We start from the raw sequence: 19435 nt of genomic DNA, 5'->3' as shown, positions 1-19435 counted from the left end.
CGCACCCCTCCCATCATCATGACCAACGCACTACTTGCCATGTCACCCCCAGACACAGATATCATGACCACCCAAGCAAACTATGACCCCCTCGTCAAAGTGTTGGACAGCTGGATTCTGTCCGACCCAGCCCGCATCCAAGCCTTCACCACCGCAATCTACTCCGCAGCCTCCTACAATCTCTCCGAAATGCAGAACATTCACAGCATAAACGACTACCTCGCCTTCGCCAACGACCTCCTCACCTGGATCCCCACCGAGGCAGTTCGGCCCAAGGACCTTCTCGTCCGCACCGCGACAATGTGGTTCGTCCTCGACCAGCCCGCCGTTAAGACCTACCAGAGCCCGATCCGCCCGGTGCTCGGTGCCGCCACCGATGAGAAACCCGCTGACTACGAAGCTGAAGGGCTGACATGGCTCTCAACCTGGATGGTCCGCTTCTGCGCCGCCTTTGGACAGTTCATGGATACGCCCGCCTCCGCTGCATCTCTACACACCTTCGCCTCCAACCCAGCGTACAATATCACCGAGTACCTCCAACCGCGCGGGGCTGGCGCACATTCAACGCCTTCTTCGCGCGGCACGTCAAGCCGGGTCGTCGTCCTATCGCCTCCATCGGGGATCCATCGATCTTCACGAGCCCCACGGATTTCACATTCATGGACATGGCGCGCATTACACCCAACTCAGCAATCACGACGAAAGGTCTGACCTGGCCAATCGCCCAGATGCTGGCGGGCTCCCCGTACGCGCAGCGCTTTGCGGACGGTATCTGGTTGCACGGCTTCCTGGATCTCACGGACTATCACCGCATTCATGCGCCTGTTGCCGGGACGGTTCTTGAGGCGCGCGTGATTCAGGGGCAGAGCTCGATGAAGTTTGAGGCTGTGCCTGCAGTTGAAGATGTGACGGGGACGACTAGAAACGAACTGACGGTGCAAAATGAGATCGGCTACCAGTTTTGCCAGACGAGGGGATTGATTATCCTCAATACGGGGGTCGGTCTTGTTGCCGTCCTGCCCGTTGGCATGGCGGTCGTGTCGTCTGTTGTTCTTACGGCGGAGGTTGGGGTTACCTTGCATAAGGGGGAGGAGCTGGGGTATTTCCAGTTTGGGGGGTCGGATGTGGTGCTTATTTTTGAGAGTGGCTTGGGGACCCAGATTACTATGGAAATGGGGAGGCATTACAAGATGGGGAGCGAGATTGGACAGATTTGTGCTTATGTTTAGGGGATGATACAAGATGGCCATGAGTAGGGCATGTTAAGGCAGTAACTTATCATCAATTGCTACAAGGGTAAGGCCACGGAAAAAAGATGTCGAGAAGAGAATACCCAGGGACGGGGATAGCAGTGCCTTCGGCCTTTATACTGGCCAGGCACCAGAGAGGACCCGGCCCTTGGTCAACACACCACAACCAACAGGTATCTGAGCAGAAACAGAGATGAAACATCACAATCGAATCGTATCGTATCTTAGACCGTCATAATCACTTTACTTCCAGAGCTGTGTCAAGGGAAGTGAGAGATATTCACATCGGAGTCGTAAATACCTATCAATCTTCACTTGAAGGTAGGGCAGGGCAGGGCCGGGTACGATACCATACCATAGGGTCAGGTCCAAAGGTATTGGCAACATCCAATGTTGTAAAGAGGAAGTATGACAGGGCAGGCTAACACTTCTCCGTCCGAATCGTCACCTTCCAATCCCCCGCATGGTACGCCGTGCCCGCCACATACCAGTCGCCGAAGTCGCCAAACCGGCACTGGTTGATCACCACCCACGCCCCGTCCGCCACCTCGTCCCAGCTGTTCAGCTTGAGGACCTCCTTGCCCTGGAGACGAACAGCCCGCATTAGCAATGCACTGCCTACATTCTTAAAAAGGAGAGGAGGGACTACTCACCTCGTTGCACCACACGATCGCAGTCCCCGTCGAGCAGCCCACGCGGCTGCACTGCCCGGGCCCGAGCCGCGGTGCTCCGTCTAGCACGTACAGACGGCGCCCCTCGGCCATGGCGTTGATCCAGTCGACTTTTTTCTTGTGCGTGCAGTCGACGCGCGTGGCTTTGAAGTCTGGGGCGCGGCGTTTGGCGAGCTGGAGGGGGCGACTGTGGGAGGAGGAGGAGGGGCTTGGCTTGGGTTCGGGTTCGAGGGCGAGGTCGCTGTCGAGCTCGTGGGCGGAGGTTAGGGCTTCGTTAGCTTGGTTGGAGCGGGTGCCGATGGTACTTGCGGTCTATGGGAGGTTATGTTAGACGGGCAGAGGGAGAGGGGGAAGGGTGGACTTACCACCGCACTGACGGCAGAGAAGATGGCAATCAGGGCCGTGAGTTTCATGTTGTTAGTTTGTTTATCGATTGGCAAAAGAGTAGAAAGTCAGTTTCTGGTAGAGACAGTCAAGTAAAACGTATGGAGTATGGAGAAAGAACACCGGCTCAGCATGAGTGGGTATTACATTCTACTTATGCCATCTCCTTCATCCTCTCCAGCTGCAAGTTGACCTCTGTGATGTTGACATCTGGAGTCAGATGCCATACTTCAGGTCAAAGAGTTGACACATCTCCATCCTCGTGGAACAGCACAGAGGGCTTTCATTATGGCATAGTTGCACAAGGGCAAATACAGGTCTATTGAGGCTCTATTGAGGCTCTATTGAGGGCTTAGGCTTAGCTTATTGAGACCATATTGAGGAAGGTCCTATTCAGAAGGCTTTCATTGTCTACTTCTGTTTCGGGACAGCTCGTGGTGGGTTACCCCGGGATGGACAAAGGTCCCGTTGCATTGGTATACAAAGGAGATCCCTGTTGTTGAGGGCTGGACTTCTATATTCGAACCGTGGGTGGCCGGTTTGTGCTCGAGGCTTGGGCTGAAGGGTCCTCTGGGTCAGGTACGGTTGCAGTTATCGAAAATGAAAATTAGGGCTATTGAGGGGTTGCTGGCTGCTGTGCGACCTCCAGTACTTGCGGAGAAAGTGACGAAAATAGCGTCTACACCGTGATTCTAAGACAGACACCACATTTCTTCCCTGGAATGCTTCAGTTGGGTCAACTGCAATGTACCTCGTGTAATTACAGCGTCCTAGCCTCCTTTTCCGACTTGCAAACAATGCTAGTCTCTCCCAGAAAGAGCCCGATACCCGAGCAATTTACCACAATGGCTATAGGTAAGCGTCATTACTTTAATAGATGCTGTTTGTGGCCCTGATGGGCGCGGGCTGCTGTCGCTCCTTTGCGAAAGGACCTCACGTACGCCGCAAGGTGTAGCCCACGGAGTCGTGTCCCCATTCCCACGCCCGAGCCAGCGCATTGAACACTATAGGCTGTCATCATGCCGTGCCACCACACCCAGACAGTGAAAGAGGATACTCTTCTAGGGGGTCGGCCTAGCTAAGACAAGGTTTCAATAGCAATTGGCCGCCGTCGCTCTATCTTTAGATTATCCTCTGATCTACCGAGTATCCCATTGGCCATGGTGGAAGCATACCGGGCATTCCTCACTGCGTCCGGGAAAGTTTCCGATAATCCAGGCACAATCAAAACTCCAGACCTCATGCGTACAGGTGTATAGACTAGAGATATCCAATGCGGCTATTCGATCCCGAGTCGACAAGTACAGGAGAAAACGGAATGGAATGGACTGAACAGCGTGACAAGCCCCCTCAAAATTGAATAGAGGCAAGCGATCTAGCATAACGCGGCTACGTTCCGAGTAATATTCACGAGCTTCCTCTATTACCGCAGATATTGAGCTAGATACCACTAGCTGGGCTTCAAGTAGAGAGGAGCCGGGAAAAAAAAATAAAAAAAAAATAAAACGTAAAAGCTATGGAGCCGGCATCGGGCTTCAAATTTCAACAAGAACCCTTATACGTGAAAACAAGGAGATGTTGATGTAAGCAGAGGCAAGGCAGCAGGAAATGAAGATGGATACCGCTAGCAGTAAAGCGAAGACGGAGTCATGGGCCGTGGCCAAGAACATAGGGCTTGTTTATAGAGAAGGTGGTTAGTCTAGCGAGGCCGATGTTGCACCCTGACTCCAACTCGATCTTGGCATATCTCACGACATACTGCCTGGGAGCACGGTGCGATCATATATGGCACTATAATCTTCATGTCACATCGACAGGAGTGCGGGTTTTAGAAACTGGAGGTCAAGCAGGGGGGTGTCCGGGGTGGGGTTAGGGCTGCTCTTCCTGCCCCAGTGACGTTGTTTGCAGTTTCCCCGTGGGGCACAAAAACCGGTGTTCTTCGTCCGCTTGGCCGAATCAGGCTGTTTATCCGCTGGACGTCAATGCAGAGTCTGCAGGACACGGATATTTGCCGATATTTTGCCGTGTGCATGGGGAAATCGTAAGCGCTGCCCTTTGAGTCCCTGAGCCGAAGCCCTGATCTCCACACGCTGGCCTGACAGGGTTCCCCGCAGGGTGTGACCATGCTTGCAGGCTGGGGATGGGAAGTGGGAACATACCCCGTCTTATGACGATATTTGGTGCACTACCTGTACATTGCCCACAGTGTTGCTATGGGCACAACGGCCGCGAATCTGGCAACTCTAACCCTTACCCGACCTACGTCGGTGCGGTGGCCGGTCACCGCTACTATAAAGCGAGTCTGATCTGCATCACAGTTAGCGAATGACTCTTTGATTGACTCTCAGATTCTACAGAGGACATCTAACTCACGGCCCATCATGCGCCTTCTCACCTCCCCATTATGCGCCCTCGGCCTGCTGGCGACCGCCAATGCCTACCAACCCTACCCCGACCGCTCCTCCATGCCCCGGACAGTGGTCACCACCGACCTCGAACAAGACGACCTTGCCTCGCTTATCCGCTACCTGCTATACACCAACGAACTCGACACCCAAGGGATCATCTACACCTCCAGCCGCTTCCACTGGGCCGGCGATGGCAACGGGACCAAGTTCTTCTTAGAGGACCGAGAGTATGACACGCCGCAGTGGAACTGGCGGTGGACGGGCACGCGAACCGTACAGGATATTGTACTCAAAGCGTATGCAGAGGTCTGGCCGAACTTGAACGTCCACGATCCGTTCTATCCAACTCCAGATGAGTTGCTGTCCATGGTCAAGATTGGGAACATCGACTTTGAGGGCGAGATGGAGAAGGATACTGAGGGGTCGGACTTCATCCGTGACTTACTCCTCGATGATGATGACAGGACGCTGTACCTTCAAGCATGGGGTGGAACTAATGTTATCGCGCGCGCCCTCAAGTCCATCGAAGATGAATATTCGAGCTCCGGGGGCTGGAACGACACCAAGGCAGCCATCTCCCGCAAGGCCGTCATCCTGGCCAGTATGTTCCAGGACACCACCTACGCCGACTACATCGCGCCCAACTGGCCCGCACTCCGCGTCGAGGACTACAGCGCCGCGTACTCGCTCTGGGCGTACAACTGCGAACGGGGACAGGGGAATGTCCGTGGCGGCGAAGATAATGTCTACTTCAGGGGTAACTGGACCAAGGCCAATATCCAGAAAGGCCCCTATGGCAAGCTCTACCGCTCCTGGCTAGACAACCAGCGCATGCCTGGTGACCTTCTTGACGTATTCGGCAACCTCAGCTGGATTGAGAACACCAAACAGACCTGCCAGCCGCTCGAACCCTACGATTTCCTCTCCGAAGGCGATAACGTCGTCTTCAACCCGATCATCAACACCGGTCTGCAGGATCCCTCCAACCCTACTATCGGCAGCTGGGGTGGACGAGCGAAGCATAACAGCACGTCGCCTGACCTTTGGGTGATGGTTGATAGTGAGAAGAACTCCACCGGTGCTGAGGATGAAGAATACACCTATACTCGCTGGATCGCACCAATTCAGAACGACTTTGCAGCTAGAATGCAGTGGACGCTTGAGGCGAACTATACCCGCGCCAACCATGCACCGACGGTCCAAATTGTCAACGGCACCAGTGTGCAGGGCAAGGCAGGAGCGACGATCGACCTTGCTGCGAAAATTAGCGATCCTGACAATGATACTGTGAAGACGACGTGGTGGCAGTATCTGGAGGAAGGGACATACCCGCGCTCCGTGGATATTACTGGGCTGGATAACCATGGCGCGAGAGTGACTGTCCCTGACGATGCAGAGGAGGGAGACACCATTTCAATTATCTTGCAGGGCACAGATGATGGGGAGTTTCCCTTGACCCGGTATGATCGGCTGTTTGTTACTGTTGTATAGCCATGGTGCTGCACTGTTCTGGTCGAATATGTATGGAAAGATGAATACCATATGACTATTTCCAACTCCCTTAACCTTGGATGATTCATAATATTTCTCATTATCGTAATTGCAGTGGAATAGCATATCTCTATCGCCGACTAACCTCGGCTACAGTATTTCATAAGGACCCCACGGCCATCCCATCTCCACTGCACTAACTCCCAAATGGCAGGTCACATCGGCACCAGACGATCACCTCAATCGAGATCCTTGTCCGATGTCTTCCCCACAATCTGTTCTGTGACTCCGAGGAGCTCGGGCTCAAACTCAAGCTCAAGCTTCCAACGATATGCCCTCGACCAGGATGAACCCCAGTGCACAATCGGCGCTGCTTTCCCGGAAACACCAATAATCGATCGATCGGCAAAGGAATTGCACTATATGCAGCAAATCGTCCGTCAAAGACATGGGGAACCAAGCAGAGCCTAGCGGAGCTTAGCGGAGAGAACCGCCCTGTCCATCAGCATGGACACAGGTCAGCTACGCAGTGAGACAAGGGCCCGGTCGGGGTTTCATCATGCGACACAGAGCAGGAGCAGATCCGCCAGTATCTAGGTAGGATATAAGGTCCCCCGGCGTCGCCTAGAATGAGGGATCTTCCACACCTCTACATGTCTCTATTTTTTCAAGTCTGAAAGATGCCTCCATCAAAGTCCCTCTCCCCCCTCCTGGCCCTAGCAGGCGCCACCATGACCATAGCCCAACCAACCCACGTCCTGGATACGGACTTCCCCGATCCAGCCGTGCTCCGCACAGACAGCGGCTACTACGCCTTCGGCACCGGCAGCAACGGCGTAAACGTCCAAATCGCACATTCCCCCGATTTCGTATCCTGGTCACTGCTCGACGGAACGGATGGCCTGTCTGGTCCGTTCCCGGGTTGGGTTCAGGGTGACAGTCCGCTCGTTTGGGCGCCGGATGTCGTGCAACTTGTATGCCTTTCCCCCTACTTTCTTGATATGGACTCTTTGGAACAGTGTAAGTGCTGATATTCGTGGTGTAGGACGACGGCACATTCGTCATGTACTTCTCCGCCCTCTCGTCGTCCGACAATTCCAAGCACTGTCTTGGAACCGCGACATCGGTCACAATAACAGGGCCCTATACGCCTACCGAGACAAGTTTCGCATGTCCGCTAGATCTCGGCGGGGCCATCGATGCGTCTGGTTTCACGGACGCAGATGGCTCGCGCTACGTGGTATACAAGGTAGACGGGAATAGCCTTAACAATGACGGAACTATGCACTCGACACCAATTATGCTCCAGAAAGTCCAAAATGATGGAATCACGCCTGACGGAGAGGCTATTCAGATACTTGACCGGGACCCCAACGGTGCAGATGGGCCGCTCGTTGAGGCGCCGAGTCTGGTTCTTGTTGATGGGATCTACTATCTCATGTTTAGCTCAGGGATGTATAGCGATCCCTCGTATGATGCGAGTTATGCTACGGCGGCGAGTATTACGGGGCCGTATACGAAGGCCCAGGCGCCGGATGCACCGCTGCTTGTTAGTGGGGATGCGGGGAGCTCGGGGCCGCTGGGGGGACCCGGGGGTGCGGACTTTTTAGATGGACATAAGATGGTGTTTCATGCGTTTAATGATGGGAGGAGTATTGAGAGTGGACGGGGGATGTGGGTTGTTGATATGCAGGTTGGGGGTGGGAAGATTACACTGCTTTGAGCGTATATACCATATTTGGATGGAGAAGATGTTCTCGCCGTGTAGTATACTCTCGTTACTAAATAGACGGCGAGCATTGATGGTATAATGTCCGCCAGTATGCATGATAGGTTATAGTATTGCCATTATTGCTCTAATGTCTTCAGCATGATCCTCCTCGCTCTCTCCGCCTGCTCTTGTACATCCTCATTCCAAAGCCATGCCAGCCTCTCCTGTAATGTCGTCTTAAACTTCTCTTCATCATTACCTACCCCGGGTAGCCGTAGACAAAGAAGGTGTGCATTCTCTGCGCTACTTGTCACCACTCGTTGACTGCGCGGTCGGCGAACCTCGTCATAAGCTCTGAATGCTGCAGCAACATCTTCTGCTGTCACAACCCTAGGGTCTCCTAGTAGCTCGGCAAGGACATGGGCGTCTTCGATGGCTTGTCCAGCACCAGCCCCCTGATGGGGTGTGGAAGCATGGGCTGCGTCACCTAGGATAGCCACCTTCGATCGCGCATAAGTCGAGATATGCGGATGCTCGTACAAAGCCCACTGCGTTGGGTCTGGCATGTACTGCACGGCGTTAGCTTCAATATCATTGCGCCAGAAGACCCGAACGTACCTCGATCAAACTGCTGATCAGTTTTCCCATATGCCGAAAGTCATTCCGCATATCCTCCTTGCTCGCTGGCCGCACCCAGCTTTCTTGATCCCACTCCGCTTGCAGTGGATAAATACCCACGTTGACCTTCTTCGCTCGCTTGATAGGATATGTGACGCCGTATGCCCCGTCGCCGACATACATCGTCGCGACTCTCGCCCGGTGGTCACCAACGGCTTTGACCATCGTCTCCATATCCAGCACAGCTCGATACCCGTACATCCCGGCGTATTGCGGTTGGCTAGCTGCATACTCGTCCGGGTCTAAGACGAACTGCTTCACCTTGGAGTGGATGCCGTCGCAGCCGATGACTACGCTTGCTGTTGCCGACGTCCCATCTTCGAACTGCACGTACATTCCTTCCCCGGTTTCGGTTAAAGTACTGAGTCGCTTCCCAAAGTGCGCAACCCCCTCTGGTACCAGCTTCACCAGTGCATCGAGGAAATCCGCCCGGCGCACCGTCGTCTGCCCGCTGGGTTTGGCCTTGAGATCGAGCACCAGCTTTCCATCCAGTTCTTCGTCATCGGTGGATCTAACTACCTCAAACCAGGTATCCTTGTAGCGCTCATAACCTGGGGAGTCTGCATGGGTCGTGATGAGGTTATCATAAATTTCTCTGATCTTGGGATCAATGAGCGGCATGGCCCGGTGTGCAGCCGGGCCAATGGTGAGGCCTAACCCGACTTCCTTGAATTCGGCAGCAGCCTCGTAGATCTTGACAGGAATTTGGCGCCTAAGCAGTCCAACTGCAAGGGAGAGGCCTCCCATTCCCCCGCCGACGATCGCAACGGTGAATTCTTTCGCTGAGGTCATGGTTGCGGTAGATGTGGAATGGGCCGTGAGGCAACCCCGCGATGGACGTAGAGTGAAGGAACTTGCCAGAGATAAAACAGGTGCGTCAGTTGAAGGCGCTCCTATCTAATCTCTTGGAGCAATGTGTATCTAGGTGCAAAGGCCAAGAGATAAGGGGTTCGGCAGTTGCAGAGGCGATGGACCCCGAGGGGCAAATGTGGGGGGCCGTTGACGATCAGCAACAGGCCGGCATCGGAGCATTCCAATGATGCAGTGCGGGGATAACCTGCATGAGATGATCGTATCGCCTGTCAGGATCATGTGCCAAAGTCCCTGTGTAGAGTAAAATGCTGAGAAGGCTCCCTGACCAAGAGTGAACGTACCAGCACGGAGTATACATCGATCGCATATCTAGTATGGAGTTGATGCGACCATCCCTCAATAGCACTATCGGCAGATAAGTCCCAGACCTTGTAAATTGATACCTGATTTTGTCTGGATCAACTTGAACCCAGCTCAAATCAGTTGTCGTAGTCCTGGCACTTGAATAATGGTACCACTGCTGTATTGCCACTAAAGTTCCTCGAGCCAAGGCGACAAGGTACCTCAAATGAAGCCTGACCGGGATGACAGAGAGCAATCTGATCAGAGCAAATCAGATCCAACCGCTTATTACCTTAGGCACCAAGGTGACGTCTTCGAGGCGCCAGGCCTCTATGCCCGGAGGATGAGCCCTAACCCCAGACGATACCTGTGGCACTTTATGCAGTGGGCAACTTCATCAGGCGGTTGACTTCTAGATAAGCGCGTTCTCATTGATCCCCAGACAGAGTCGATCTATGTGTTTGTTGAATAGCCTTCCCAAGTGCCATGATTGCTAGGCGAATATGATCCCGAGACACCTTCATGGTTCGAGTCAAGGGCCCATGATTCAACTGGAGGCAGAAAGAGGCAAGAGGATGAAGCCATCGCAAGCGCATATTGCTAGGGAAATGGCAGGGGGAGGGCGCCATGCTGGTTGAAGTGCTGCATGGATAGGGGGTTCCTTCCTGTTTCGACGGACTTGTCCTGCGCCCGTCCACGACTTTCTTCGCCTCTCCTTCTCTTCCGCTCCTCCAGTTCCCTCATTCAGTCCCTACACCGTCCCATCGTTATCCTTCGCTTATTCCTGCGCTACCTACTCCAAAGCACCTGACTATTCACTGTTGACTATTCTTCCGGTCATCTTTATACCACTCAATCGTTATGGCGACCGACGCTCCCTACCCTGCTAGCCCCGAGCGCAAATGGGCCTACTCCTTCTTTGACTTCTTGACGCCTCTCGACACTTGTACAACCTTCAAATCCCCATTATGGTGCTCACGATCGTCTCGCTAACCCTACTTCGATAGGTCTAATGGGCTGGTGCTGCCCGTGCATCCTCTTCGGCCGAACGCAAGCGCGACTCGACGATCCAAGTCTAACGAACTACAGCCCCGTCAATGACCGCGTGAGTTCTCCCGCACTTCCTACTCCACTTTCGAGAAACCATACTGATATTGATATTGAGATAGTGCCTCATCTGGCTCGGCATGAACTGCTTCGGCGCGGGCTTCCTCATCCAAGCGAAAAAGCGCAACGACCTCCGCCAGCGATACGGCATCACCGAGACGCACCTCGAGTCGGCGCTGGGAATGGAACCGGGTGATATGAAGAACAAACATGGTGTTGAGGGAGCGATGGTCGAGGACTGTCTTGGTGCGCTCTGTTGTCCGGTCTGCGGACTCATTCAGGCCGAGAAAGAAGTCGTCAAGGTGCAGCGCGAAGGTGGGCAACCATCGGAAGGGACCCCGTATCAGAGGCCACCGGGGATGCACTATCCGTAGTGCTACAGTTGGTCGCTGTATTGTTAGCAGACATATCGCTAGATGGACAAGTCTTAGTCAAGTCCCTGATCGCTCATCGTTGTTGTATTAGTGCTCACCCTGAACGCATCTAAGTCTCTCGCATTCCTCTCCTTCTTGTAGTCATACATCATACACTACTTGCAAGACGGGCCGCAGCTCATGTGCTTTATGCGCCTGCGTACTTCAACAGGGAGTATAGAGCTTAGGGAGTAGACGGAACGATGGACGTCGAGGGTATAAAAGCTGGAGCGATAGATAAACTTCAAAACTCGAGATGGATTAGAAAAGACAAACCATCGGTTGCTCTATATACCACACTAATATGCACAAGAAAAGAATCATCCCTAAGCAATCTATGCTGACATCCGAAGTCTATTTCGTAGAGCCGCATCCAATGCTTAGACAATGGTAACGGTCTTGTTCAGAACCTCAAGGAACGGCCAGTTTGACGCCTAGCAACATCAGGTCAGCCCTTCACCCTTCAAGGAATCCCAACAGAAAAAAAGATAGAGAGAAAACTCACTCCAACAAGCGCGACATGCGCAATACCCACGACCGCCTTCCCCTTCGCCGTGCTCTCCGGAATAGAAACAGTGAAGTTCTCGTAGGGCGGGAGATAGTACTCGTGGTAAGCAGGCTTGAATTCGCCGTGGTACAGGACCGAGCCGAGGGTTTCATCGGACTCGATGCACTCCGTGTTGGGGCAGGACTGCAGGCCGATTGCAACGGCGAGCTCGGTGGAGCCGGTGAGGGAGTTCTGCACCTATTAAGAAGGGTTTCGAAGGGGGTAGGTAACAGGGGAGAGACGTACAGGGCGGGTGACTTGGACAATCACGTCGCTGCCGGCCTTGAGCTCGTCGCCGTTGGGGAGGTTGAGGCCGGCGTTTTGGGCCAGGGCTGTGGCGGCGAGGGAGGCGAGGAGGGTGAAGGTCTTCATTTTGATGAGTTGTATGAAAAGTGTTGCAGGGGAAGGAGATGGTTGTGGGATTTTGCTGATGTTGATGATGTTGTTCTTGTTGAATAATGCGAACATAGGAAGACTGAACCCTTTTATACCCTCCCTCCAGGCTGAAGTCATCCAGACCAGCCATGTGAGACAATGATCTCAGCGCTGGTTATGCGCATGGCCTGATTCGCCACTGGGCTGTGCCACCCCACAGCCCCTGGGGTTCCGAAGCCCCCAATGCCCAAACAAGGGGCAAGGGAAGGTGCCGATCATCCGGCATCCCGTGATCCATTCGCCGGGGGTGATGCACGGGGTGAGACATGTCTACGTTGATGTTACCAGTCAGCTTAATAGATGTTTAGGCCTCCAATGCATTGCATCGCCATCGCCATGGCTACGATGTAAAGCTTATGCACCCGGGCTTCCGAGCTGAAGACTCGGTAAAAATAGAACCGGGGTATGACCCACTCGGCCATGCCCTCTCCTTAATATCCGGAGAGGATGGTTGCTTATTCGGTCTTAGCTCAGGGCGCCTGGGTCTCAGCTGTCAGCTTGGTTTCTGCAGAGGACGCCTGATACAACGGTGCCATCAGAGAAAGTCCTTGCAAATCGTCCCATCAGCCCCTGGGTTTGGCCACGGCTGGGCTGGAAGACGAGTGACCGTGTACTCAACTCCGGCGTACCTGCTTGCCTTCAAAATCACTCCATTTCTAGACCCAACTAATGCGTGGCCCCCCGCTCAACAAGCAGCTCAACAACAGCAGGCTTCTCCCCGGCCCATTCCTCAACGATCTCCTCGATATCTCTCATCCCCCCTCCAAAGAAGCGCAACATCCACTGCAGATCTTCCGGCGCGAAGTCGCCCTTTGCAGCCTGTAGCGCAGTGGCATAATACGCCCCTTCGTATCTCGCATTCACATCTGCTCCGTGTTCGATCAGATACTCCACACATTCTGTCTGCCCGAACACCGCCGCGGCAATCAGCGGGCTACCATATCGTCTCCCCGGGTACTTCGGATTGACGTCGACGCCCACCTCGCGGATGTACTCAACCGTCCCCTCGCCCCAGGTAAACGCGGCGACCATGGCCAGCGGATTGGGGAAGTCGTTGTTTGGAAGGGGCATGTTCACGTCCACGCCCTTTTCGACGAGTAGTTGGATCTTCTCAAACTGGCGCGCCCATACAGTTGCTGCGAAGGGGCTGCCAAAGAGGCCGTGCTTGAGGGGCATGTTGATGTCCGCGCCCGCCTGGACGAGACAGGGGAATATATCCATGTCGCCGTAGTCACGGCCCGCACCACCGGCTGCGAGAGCGCAACCAAAGTCCCCGTGTTCTAGTGGCATGTTGATGTCAGCTCCGGCGTCGAGCAGTGCCTCAATGATCTCGACGTCGATGGATTCGTACGCTGCGGTTGCGAGCACACTGCCGAATCGGCCGCGCGTGAGAGGGACATTGGGGTCTGCACCTGCTGCCAGCAAACAGCGAACAACTTCCGGTCCACCCTCCCCGCAGCCCACTGCAAGTGCGGTTTCGAAGTTGCCAGTCATCAGTGGCAGGTTCGGGTCCGCGCCGGATTCTAGGAGGAAGCTGAGGGCTTCCAGATAGGATGAGTTTGAAGCCGCCGCAGCCAGTGGGCTACCGAAAGTTCCAGAGATAGACTGCGCGTTCACGTTAGCTCCGGCGTGGACTAAGAACCTAGGGATGCGGATATCCCTGCACACAGCCGCCGATCGGAGGGCATCGCAGTGGTTCACATCGGCCTTTGCTACCTGGACCAGATACTTGACGCTCTCAAACTCCTCTTTCCGGATCTTGATGTTCAATACCGTCTCTCCGTGCATGCTGTCGACGCGCTGATTTACATCGGCGCCTCCGGCTAACAGAGTCTTGACCATAGCAGTGCCTGGCGCGGCCGCCGCCGCTCCAAGAGCGAAGCGATGGGCAGAACGCGGCATTCGGACGTTAATGTCAGCTCCCTTCTGGATCAGATATCGTGTGGTTTCCACGTTTCCACTTTCAATTGCCGCCTCCAGGGCGTTGTCAAATTGGCCTTGTCTGTCGGAGAGGATGATATTCACCTCCGCCCCAGCTTCGACAAGAAACGTCACAAGCGCAGTATGCCCCCGAGATGCGGCTGCAACGAGGGCGGTGCCATGGTCCCGACCGTCGCACTGCGCGTTGACGTCGACTTGCCTGCCTAATAGCCATTTGCAGATCTGCAAAGATTCTCCCCTGGCGGCAATGGCAAGGAGGTGATGGCCGTTGTTATTGACACGCGAGGCATCAAAGTCTGCCGTCTCCCACCAGTCTGACAAGATGTCGTCGAATGCAAATCGAGACATGGCAAGGACCGCAGCGCTTTCAGGGGCAAGCTCCTCCAGAACTTCACTCAGATCATCGCTATTGAAATGTCGGTCCCAGCAGTATTCAAAGCCATTTCTATAGAAGAGGTGATCGAAATCCTCCGCGGTTTGCTGGTACCATCTCCGATACTGCACACTACTGACCTCCGGCGAGCCATGAAACATCTTGAGCAGTGTGATCAACTCTACCATTCCCGCGCCATTAGCTCGCTGAACGTGCAGAGGCCAGCAATGCCTCATATAGATATGGAAAGGATGCATTTTCGCGAACCCGTCGTCTGTCTCCCGGGGTGATCTCTCATTCTCGTCGGAATTCTCTAGATCTTCAGTTTCAGTCTCTTCTTCCAGGCTGTTATTTTCATACGCGCGGATGAAGTATGAGAGCGAGACCATCCCAGCGTCCAAATGCCCTTTAAAAATAGAAACATGTCCCGCCGACTCCAAGTATTCCTGAACCGACAAATGCGGGAAGCGCCAGACCTGTAACTGGTTATCAACAATGAGGAAACCGTTGCAAAGCGAAAGCAGGCCACTTTCATCGAGCATCTCATCCACCGGGGCCATGTCGCCATTTGGATTCATCCGGATAGCAGAAAGCATCTCCGTTGTAGTCAAGGGTTTGAAAGCTACCGTTGCCCAGTGGAGGGCGCGTATAGCAAGCACCTTGTCATTCTCCTCCAAGCTGTTAATCTGATCCCAAACCTCATCGTACGCCTCGGCGAGCGAAGCAGGGAGTTTGTCGAGGCGATCGCGGACGCTGGCGGCGGACTGACATTTCGTGAGCTGCTGTACCTGTAGGACGGCCCACTGAAACATTCCCTGGGCGCGCTCCAGTAGCTTGGTCATTATCTCGTCCTTCATACGCTTGAGAACCGCGACTCTCCTTGCCTGTCTGCCTAGCGCTACGTCCAAGTACTTTCTGATGTCATCCTGGTTGTCATCCGCCCGGATACCAACGTTGGGGCTGCTCTCCAACTCGATCGCAATGCTAGGATCTGGTCGACTCGAGACAAAGACCTTGACGGGCTTCTCGGAATCTCTGATGAAAGAGTTCAGCACTTCTATCAGCTCGTCGCGGCTGTCGGCGTCACACTCGTCCAAGGCATCAATGACAAGCGTAGACTTTGCGTAGATATTCAATGAGGTCTGAATCTGCTCCTTGCACTGCTGTAGCCGGAAATTCGTTCCCTGCTCTCGCGCGTCTTTGACGGCGTCACGAAGCTTTTTCTGGACAGACTCGGGATTGTTGGCGCTGGTCGAAAGTTGACGAACAAGACTCTGCAGGATGGACTGTGGTTGTGACCGGGACTCGTCGTTTCTGCGACAGTAGAAGAAGGCAAAGCCCTCGTTCTTGCCGACGATCTGGCCGCGAATCCGATCGACGACGGCGGATGTCAGATATGTCTTACCAGTACCGGGTGAGCCTTGCAGCCAGAAGAGAAGCGACGAGTTTGTCTTCTCCCAGTTTCGGAAGTCCTCGTGATTCAACAGCCAGTCCCCTGTTCCAGGAGTCCTGTCCTCGCTAACCCCATCGTGGTGCTTGCCAAACGGCACTGAAGAGATCCACTCAAGCATTTCGATACGGTCGCTTTCGTCCATGTGTGCAAGCAGATGGGCGACGCCTTCGTCAATGCGAAATATGGGGTCGTTGAACGTCTTGAGCATGTCAATCATGGTATTGTCGGCGTCGGAGCTGCGCTGCGTCTCGCATGCCTGAACGTCGAGCAGAAGCTCCTCTTCGTCTTCCTTGAGCCCAGACAGCTGACCTTGGAATTTGCCCGGGTTAACTATCGCTTCGATCATGCGTCTCGCGGTGTTGGCATCGAGCAGCTTCCCCGAGTCAGCCAGAAGTTCAAGCGAGGTAGTGTAAATCTTGAGCAGGGCGCCCTCAAGTTGTTTTTGGATCGACTGCATAGGCACCCCGGGTTCAGCCGGTAGATAAACCTGCTCATACACCTGGCCACGACTGGTGATGCGGACGATGCGCTCGGTTGTGGCGAGGAGGGCGCACATCTGCTCGCTCTCGTTGACGGGGATCTATGCGCTTCGTTAACACCTCTCCTCTCTGTCGACGCAATGGTTGTAGGTTACTCACCTTCATCAACGACTTGACCATATCCCAGGGCAGACTGGCCTGCGGCGGCGCAAACTGAATCGCAATGTCACCGGCCTTTTCCAGCCACCCGACAATACTCGTAGTGTAGTCACGGAGGACAACGTCATTGTCTCCAACTTTGACCTTCCAGAATCTGCGCTCGCATTCTTCTTGTTTCTCGTTGACCGCAGTAATCAAATCGCCGATACTGGACGCGGCATTGGCTGACTTGGGTCTGTCGAAGCCCAGGTCTTGCAGTATCTTCTGCTTGTCTGCGGGCAAGGCATTAAAGGCTTCTTTCCAACGATCAACGATCGCAGTATCGCTTTTTACTGGTTCGGGCTCGGGCTCTGGAGCTTGTTGTTGATGAGTTCCGGACGATGTCTTCTCGACGGATGACGGCACCTTGGCCACGGGCGCAGGCTGCGAGACATTGTTCTGCGACGTACGAATTGCCTGGAGCAGGAATCAGTCAGAGAGAGAACCGCGAGAAAATGGATGGTTTGTTTACGGCATTGCCCCCGTTCGCACCTTCCTCCTCGTCTGCACTCTTGCTCTTGTTCTTAAAACACCCGAAACACGACATGGAGATTGTAGGCTCTTCACGATGAAGAAAGATCTCGTCGACTCTTGGCACAACGAAAAGAGAGAGGAAGAATTCCCCTCAGCTTTCAGAAACAACACCCAGCTGAGCTGAGCTCGTCCCGCCCCCGGCCGTCATCGTGCATTTCCTCCACCCGATGCGGCAGGAATCGACATCGCCTAGAGATCTGCGCAGATGCTGGGCCAGTCGCTGTTCGTGATCGTCTTTCACCAGATGAACACGTTCTCCACGGGGGATTGGCGAATGACGTCGAGGGAGCCAATGCTATGGGCTGGAGTTTCATTGGTGCTGGAGCTGTGGGGGTTGGTTGTGCTGTGCAGCATGTTCGGAGCCCGAAGCTGCGATACGAGCCGGTGTACTCCGGAGTAAATGTGGCTGCAGAGCAGTAATAATCTATTGAGGTCGGATTTTGAATTGGCCGGATTGGCTATTGACACGATACATAAATGGTGCATGCTCATTGGGTTCTAATCTATCAACCGCGCTTTCCTGGTCATTGTATTGATCATCCAGGGGACTCTGCACATTTACCATTTACAAATGCTTACTTATGCTTCTGACGAAGCTCCCACTCATACGCAGCAAGCAAGAACGGACCAACACCCCGAGTATCATTCGGGACGATAGGGATGCTGGTGTAGTACTAGTAGAGATGGTCAGCATATATCACCTCAACCAATCACCCCGGGAGAAAGACTCACCTCAAAAGTCGCATTACTATTCAACGAACCAACCTGCACCGTGCCCTCCCAAGTAAGCGTTCCATTGCGGTGGTGTGTGACAAAATCGTCGATCAAGTGCCTGTACGCCTTCGCCGCGGGTCTCGAAAACTTCCGCTCATCGAGGTAGCCCCGGCGCAGACCAGCAAGCCAGCCATACGTGAACATGGCAGCGGCAGAGGACTCGAAATAGTTGCCCTCTGCGCCGATGTACTCCTTGCTAAGAATTAAATACCACCCGTCCGTTTCGGGGTCCTGCGCCTTTTTGAGCGCACCGGCGAGACGCTTGTAGTAGCCCAGCAGCCGCTTGTACCCGGGCAGATGCTTCGGGTAGATGTCGAGGACCTCGATCAGGGAGACGAAGTACCAGCCCACCGCGCGGTTCCAGACAAGAGGCGACGCCCCGTTTACCGGATTCGCCCAGATCGCCGTCTTGCTCTCGTCGAAGCCGTGAACAAGCAGGCCGGTGCCGCCGGGGTCCCGCGTCACGGCCTCAATCTTGTCCCACTGCAGGACGATATCGTCCCATGCCGTCTGATTCTTCGCGTCAAAGAGCTTCGTCCACTTCGCGTAAAAGACATCCGCCATAAAGATCCCGTCCAGCCACATCTGATGCGGGTAGACCGGCTGGCGATGCCAGAACCCGCCGGTCTCGGTGCGCGGGTGCCGGTCGAGCATGGCGCGGATTCGGTCCGCTGCCAGGCGGTACTTCTCCTCGCCCGTGCGCTCGTACCAGTACAGGAAGTTGTTGCCAATGCGGTAGTCGTCGAGGGAGTAGTATGTCTCGTTGAAGTCGACGATGCTCCCGTCTTCGTTGACAATGTCGTCAATCTGCGAGTGGTACCATGCAAGCAGGGTTTCATTGCCGTATAGCTCGTACGCGGCTTCGTAGCCTTCGTAGATTGTGGCCCGTCCGTACCAATAGGCGCCTTCGTCTTCGCGGTTGTTGAGGATCCACGAGTCGGCCATCCAGCTGAGGTAGGACTTTGCGGCCACTGCGGGAGCGGCAAGCAGGGCGAGGGTCGCGAGCTTCATGATGGCCGGCGATTTTGGAGAAAGTGTGAGGAGCGGATCTCGTATTTGCGCAGCCATTGCAAAGAATTTATACCAACAGATCTCTGCGCCACAACATCATGCAAGAAAGCTCTCCTTTGGTCCCTGGTGCAGAATTGTCCGGAGACCCCAAGCCCAAGACGGCCATATTCAAACACACGAATGGGCTCAACAGGGTCTCTGCAGGAGAGCTTGGCCGATCAAGACAAGAGTCTTGTCCCGCGGAGGACTTGACATTGCAAGGTCCGGAACGGCATACAGCGCTCTTGTGGCCGGGCAAATTTGGCGCCGGATGCGATGCATCTTGGGAATGATTTCTCCGGCGCGGGGGTCACATCTTGGCGGGCACCTCGGTGGTGAAGGGCCAAGGACAGATTCCGACCGCAGAGAAAATTGGCCTGTTA

At 54.4% G+C, this 19435-nt stretch overlaps 8 protein-coding genes across 8 annotated transcripts; 4 read left to right on the top strand and 4 right to left on the bottom strand.

The window, feature by feature from the left end:
* Positions 1-18: 18 nt before the first annotated feature.
* Positions 19-1229, top strand: BDW74DRAFT_179980 (phosphatidylserine decarboxylase; the record flags this gene model as incomplete). Its single annotated transcript, XM_073729604.1, has 2 exons — positions 19-458; positions 515-1229. 2 exons carry the CDS (start codon positions 19-21, stop codon positions 1227-1229), a joined length of 1155 nt encoding a protein of 384 aa, XP_073581836.1.
* Positions 1230-1671: 442 nt separating this feature from the next.
* BDW74DRAFT_179979 (uncharacterized protein) lies at positions 1672-2334 on the bottom strand (the record flags this gene model as incomplete). Its single annotated transcript, XM_073729603.1, has 3 exons — positions 1672-1833; positions 1904-2233; positions 2287-2334. The coding sequence occupies 3 exons, from the start codon at positions 2332-2334 to the stop codon at positions 1672-1674; spliced, it is 540 nt and encodes a 179-aa protein (XP_073581835.1).
* Positions 2335-4686: 2352 nt separating this feature from the next.
* Positions 4687-6204, top strand: BDW74DRAFT_179978 (uncharacterized protein; the record flags this gene model as incomplete). The annotated part of the gene is made up of 1 exon (XM_073729602.1): positions 4687-6204. The coding sequence occupies one exon, from the start codon at positions 4687-4689 to the stop codon at positions 6202-6204; it is 1518 nt and encodes a 505-aa protein (XP_073581834.1).
* Positions 6205-6884: 680 nt separating this feature from the next.
* On the top strand, positions 6885-7927 carry BDW74DRAFT_179977 (glycoside hydrolase family 43 protein; the record flags this gene model as incomplete). The annotated part of the gene is made up of 2 exons (XM_073729601.1): positions 6885-7178; positions 7250-7927. The coding sequence occupies 2 exons, from the start codon at positions 6885-6887 to the stop codon at positions 7925-7927; spliced, it is 972 nt and encodes a 323-aa protein (XP_073581833.1).
* A 125-nt stretch (positions 7928-8052) lies between these two features.
* Positions 8053-9385, bottom strand: BDW74DRAFT_169053 (putative salicylate hydroxylase; the record flags this gene model as incomplete). The annotated part of the gene is made up of 2 exons (XM_073726933.1): positions 8053-8463; positions 8534-9385. The coding sequence occupies 2 exons, from the start codon at positions 9383-9385 to the stop codon at positions 8053-8055; spliced, it is 1263 nt and encodes a 420-aa protein (XP_073581832.1).
* Positions 9386-10609: 1224 nt separating this feature from the next.
* BDW74DRAFT_179975 (PLAC8 family protein) lies at positions 10610-11229 on the top strand (the record flags this gene model as incomplete). The annotated part of the gene is made up of 3 exons (XM_073729600.1): positions 10610-10694; positions 10756-10853; positions 10918-11229. The coding sequence occupies 3 exons, from the start codon at positions 10610-10612 to the stop codon at positions 11227-11229; spliced, it is 495 nt and encodes a 164-aa protein (XP_073581831.1).
* Positions 11230-11648: 419 nt separating this feature from the next.
* BDW74DRAFT_179974 (uncharacterized protein) lies at positions 11649-12187 on the bottom strand (the record flags this gene model as incomplete). The annotated part of the gene is made up of 3 exons (XM_073729599.1): positions 11649-11702; positions 11774-12007; positions 12062-12187. The coding sequence occupies 3 exons, from the start codon at positions 12185-12187 to the stop codon at positions 11649-11651; spliced, it is 414 nt and encodes a 137-aa protein (XP_073581830.1).
* Positions 12188-17803: 5616 nt separating this feature from the next.
* Positions 17804-19070, bottom strand: BDW74DRAFT_179972 (glycoside hydrolase family 88/105 protein; the record flags this gene model as incomplete). Its single annotated transcript, XM_073729598.1, has 2 exons — positions 17804-17902; positions 17961-19070. 2 exons carry the CDS (start codon positions 19068-19070, stop codon positions 17804-17806), a joined length of 1209 nt encoding a protein of 402 aa, XP_073581829.1.
* Positions 19071-19435: the final 365 nt, after the last annotated feature.

Source organism: Aspergillus multicolor, assembly GCF_047715735.1.
Source record: "Aspergillus multicolor strain CBS 133.54 unplaced genomic scaffold BDW74scaffold_20, whole genome shotgun sequence".
In the NCBI taxonomy this organism is placed as follows: Eukaryota; Fungi; Ascomycota; class Eurotiomycetes; order Eurotiales; family Aspergillaceae; genus Aspergillus; species Aspergillus multicolor.
Note: the sequence above shows the minus strand (reverse complement) of the source record. Positions and strands in the feature narration are given on the sequence as shown.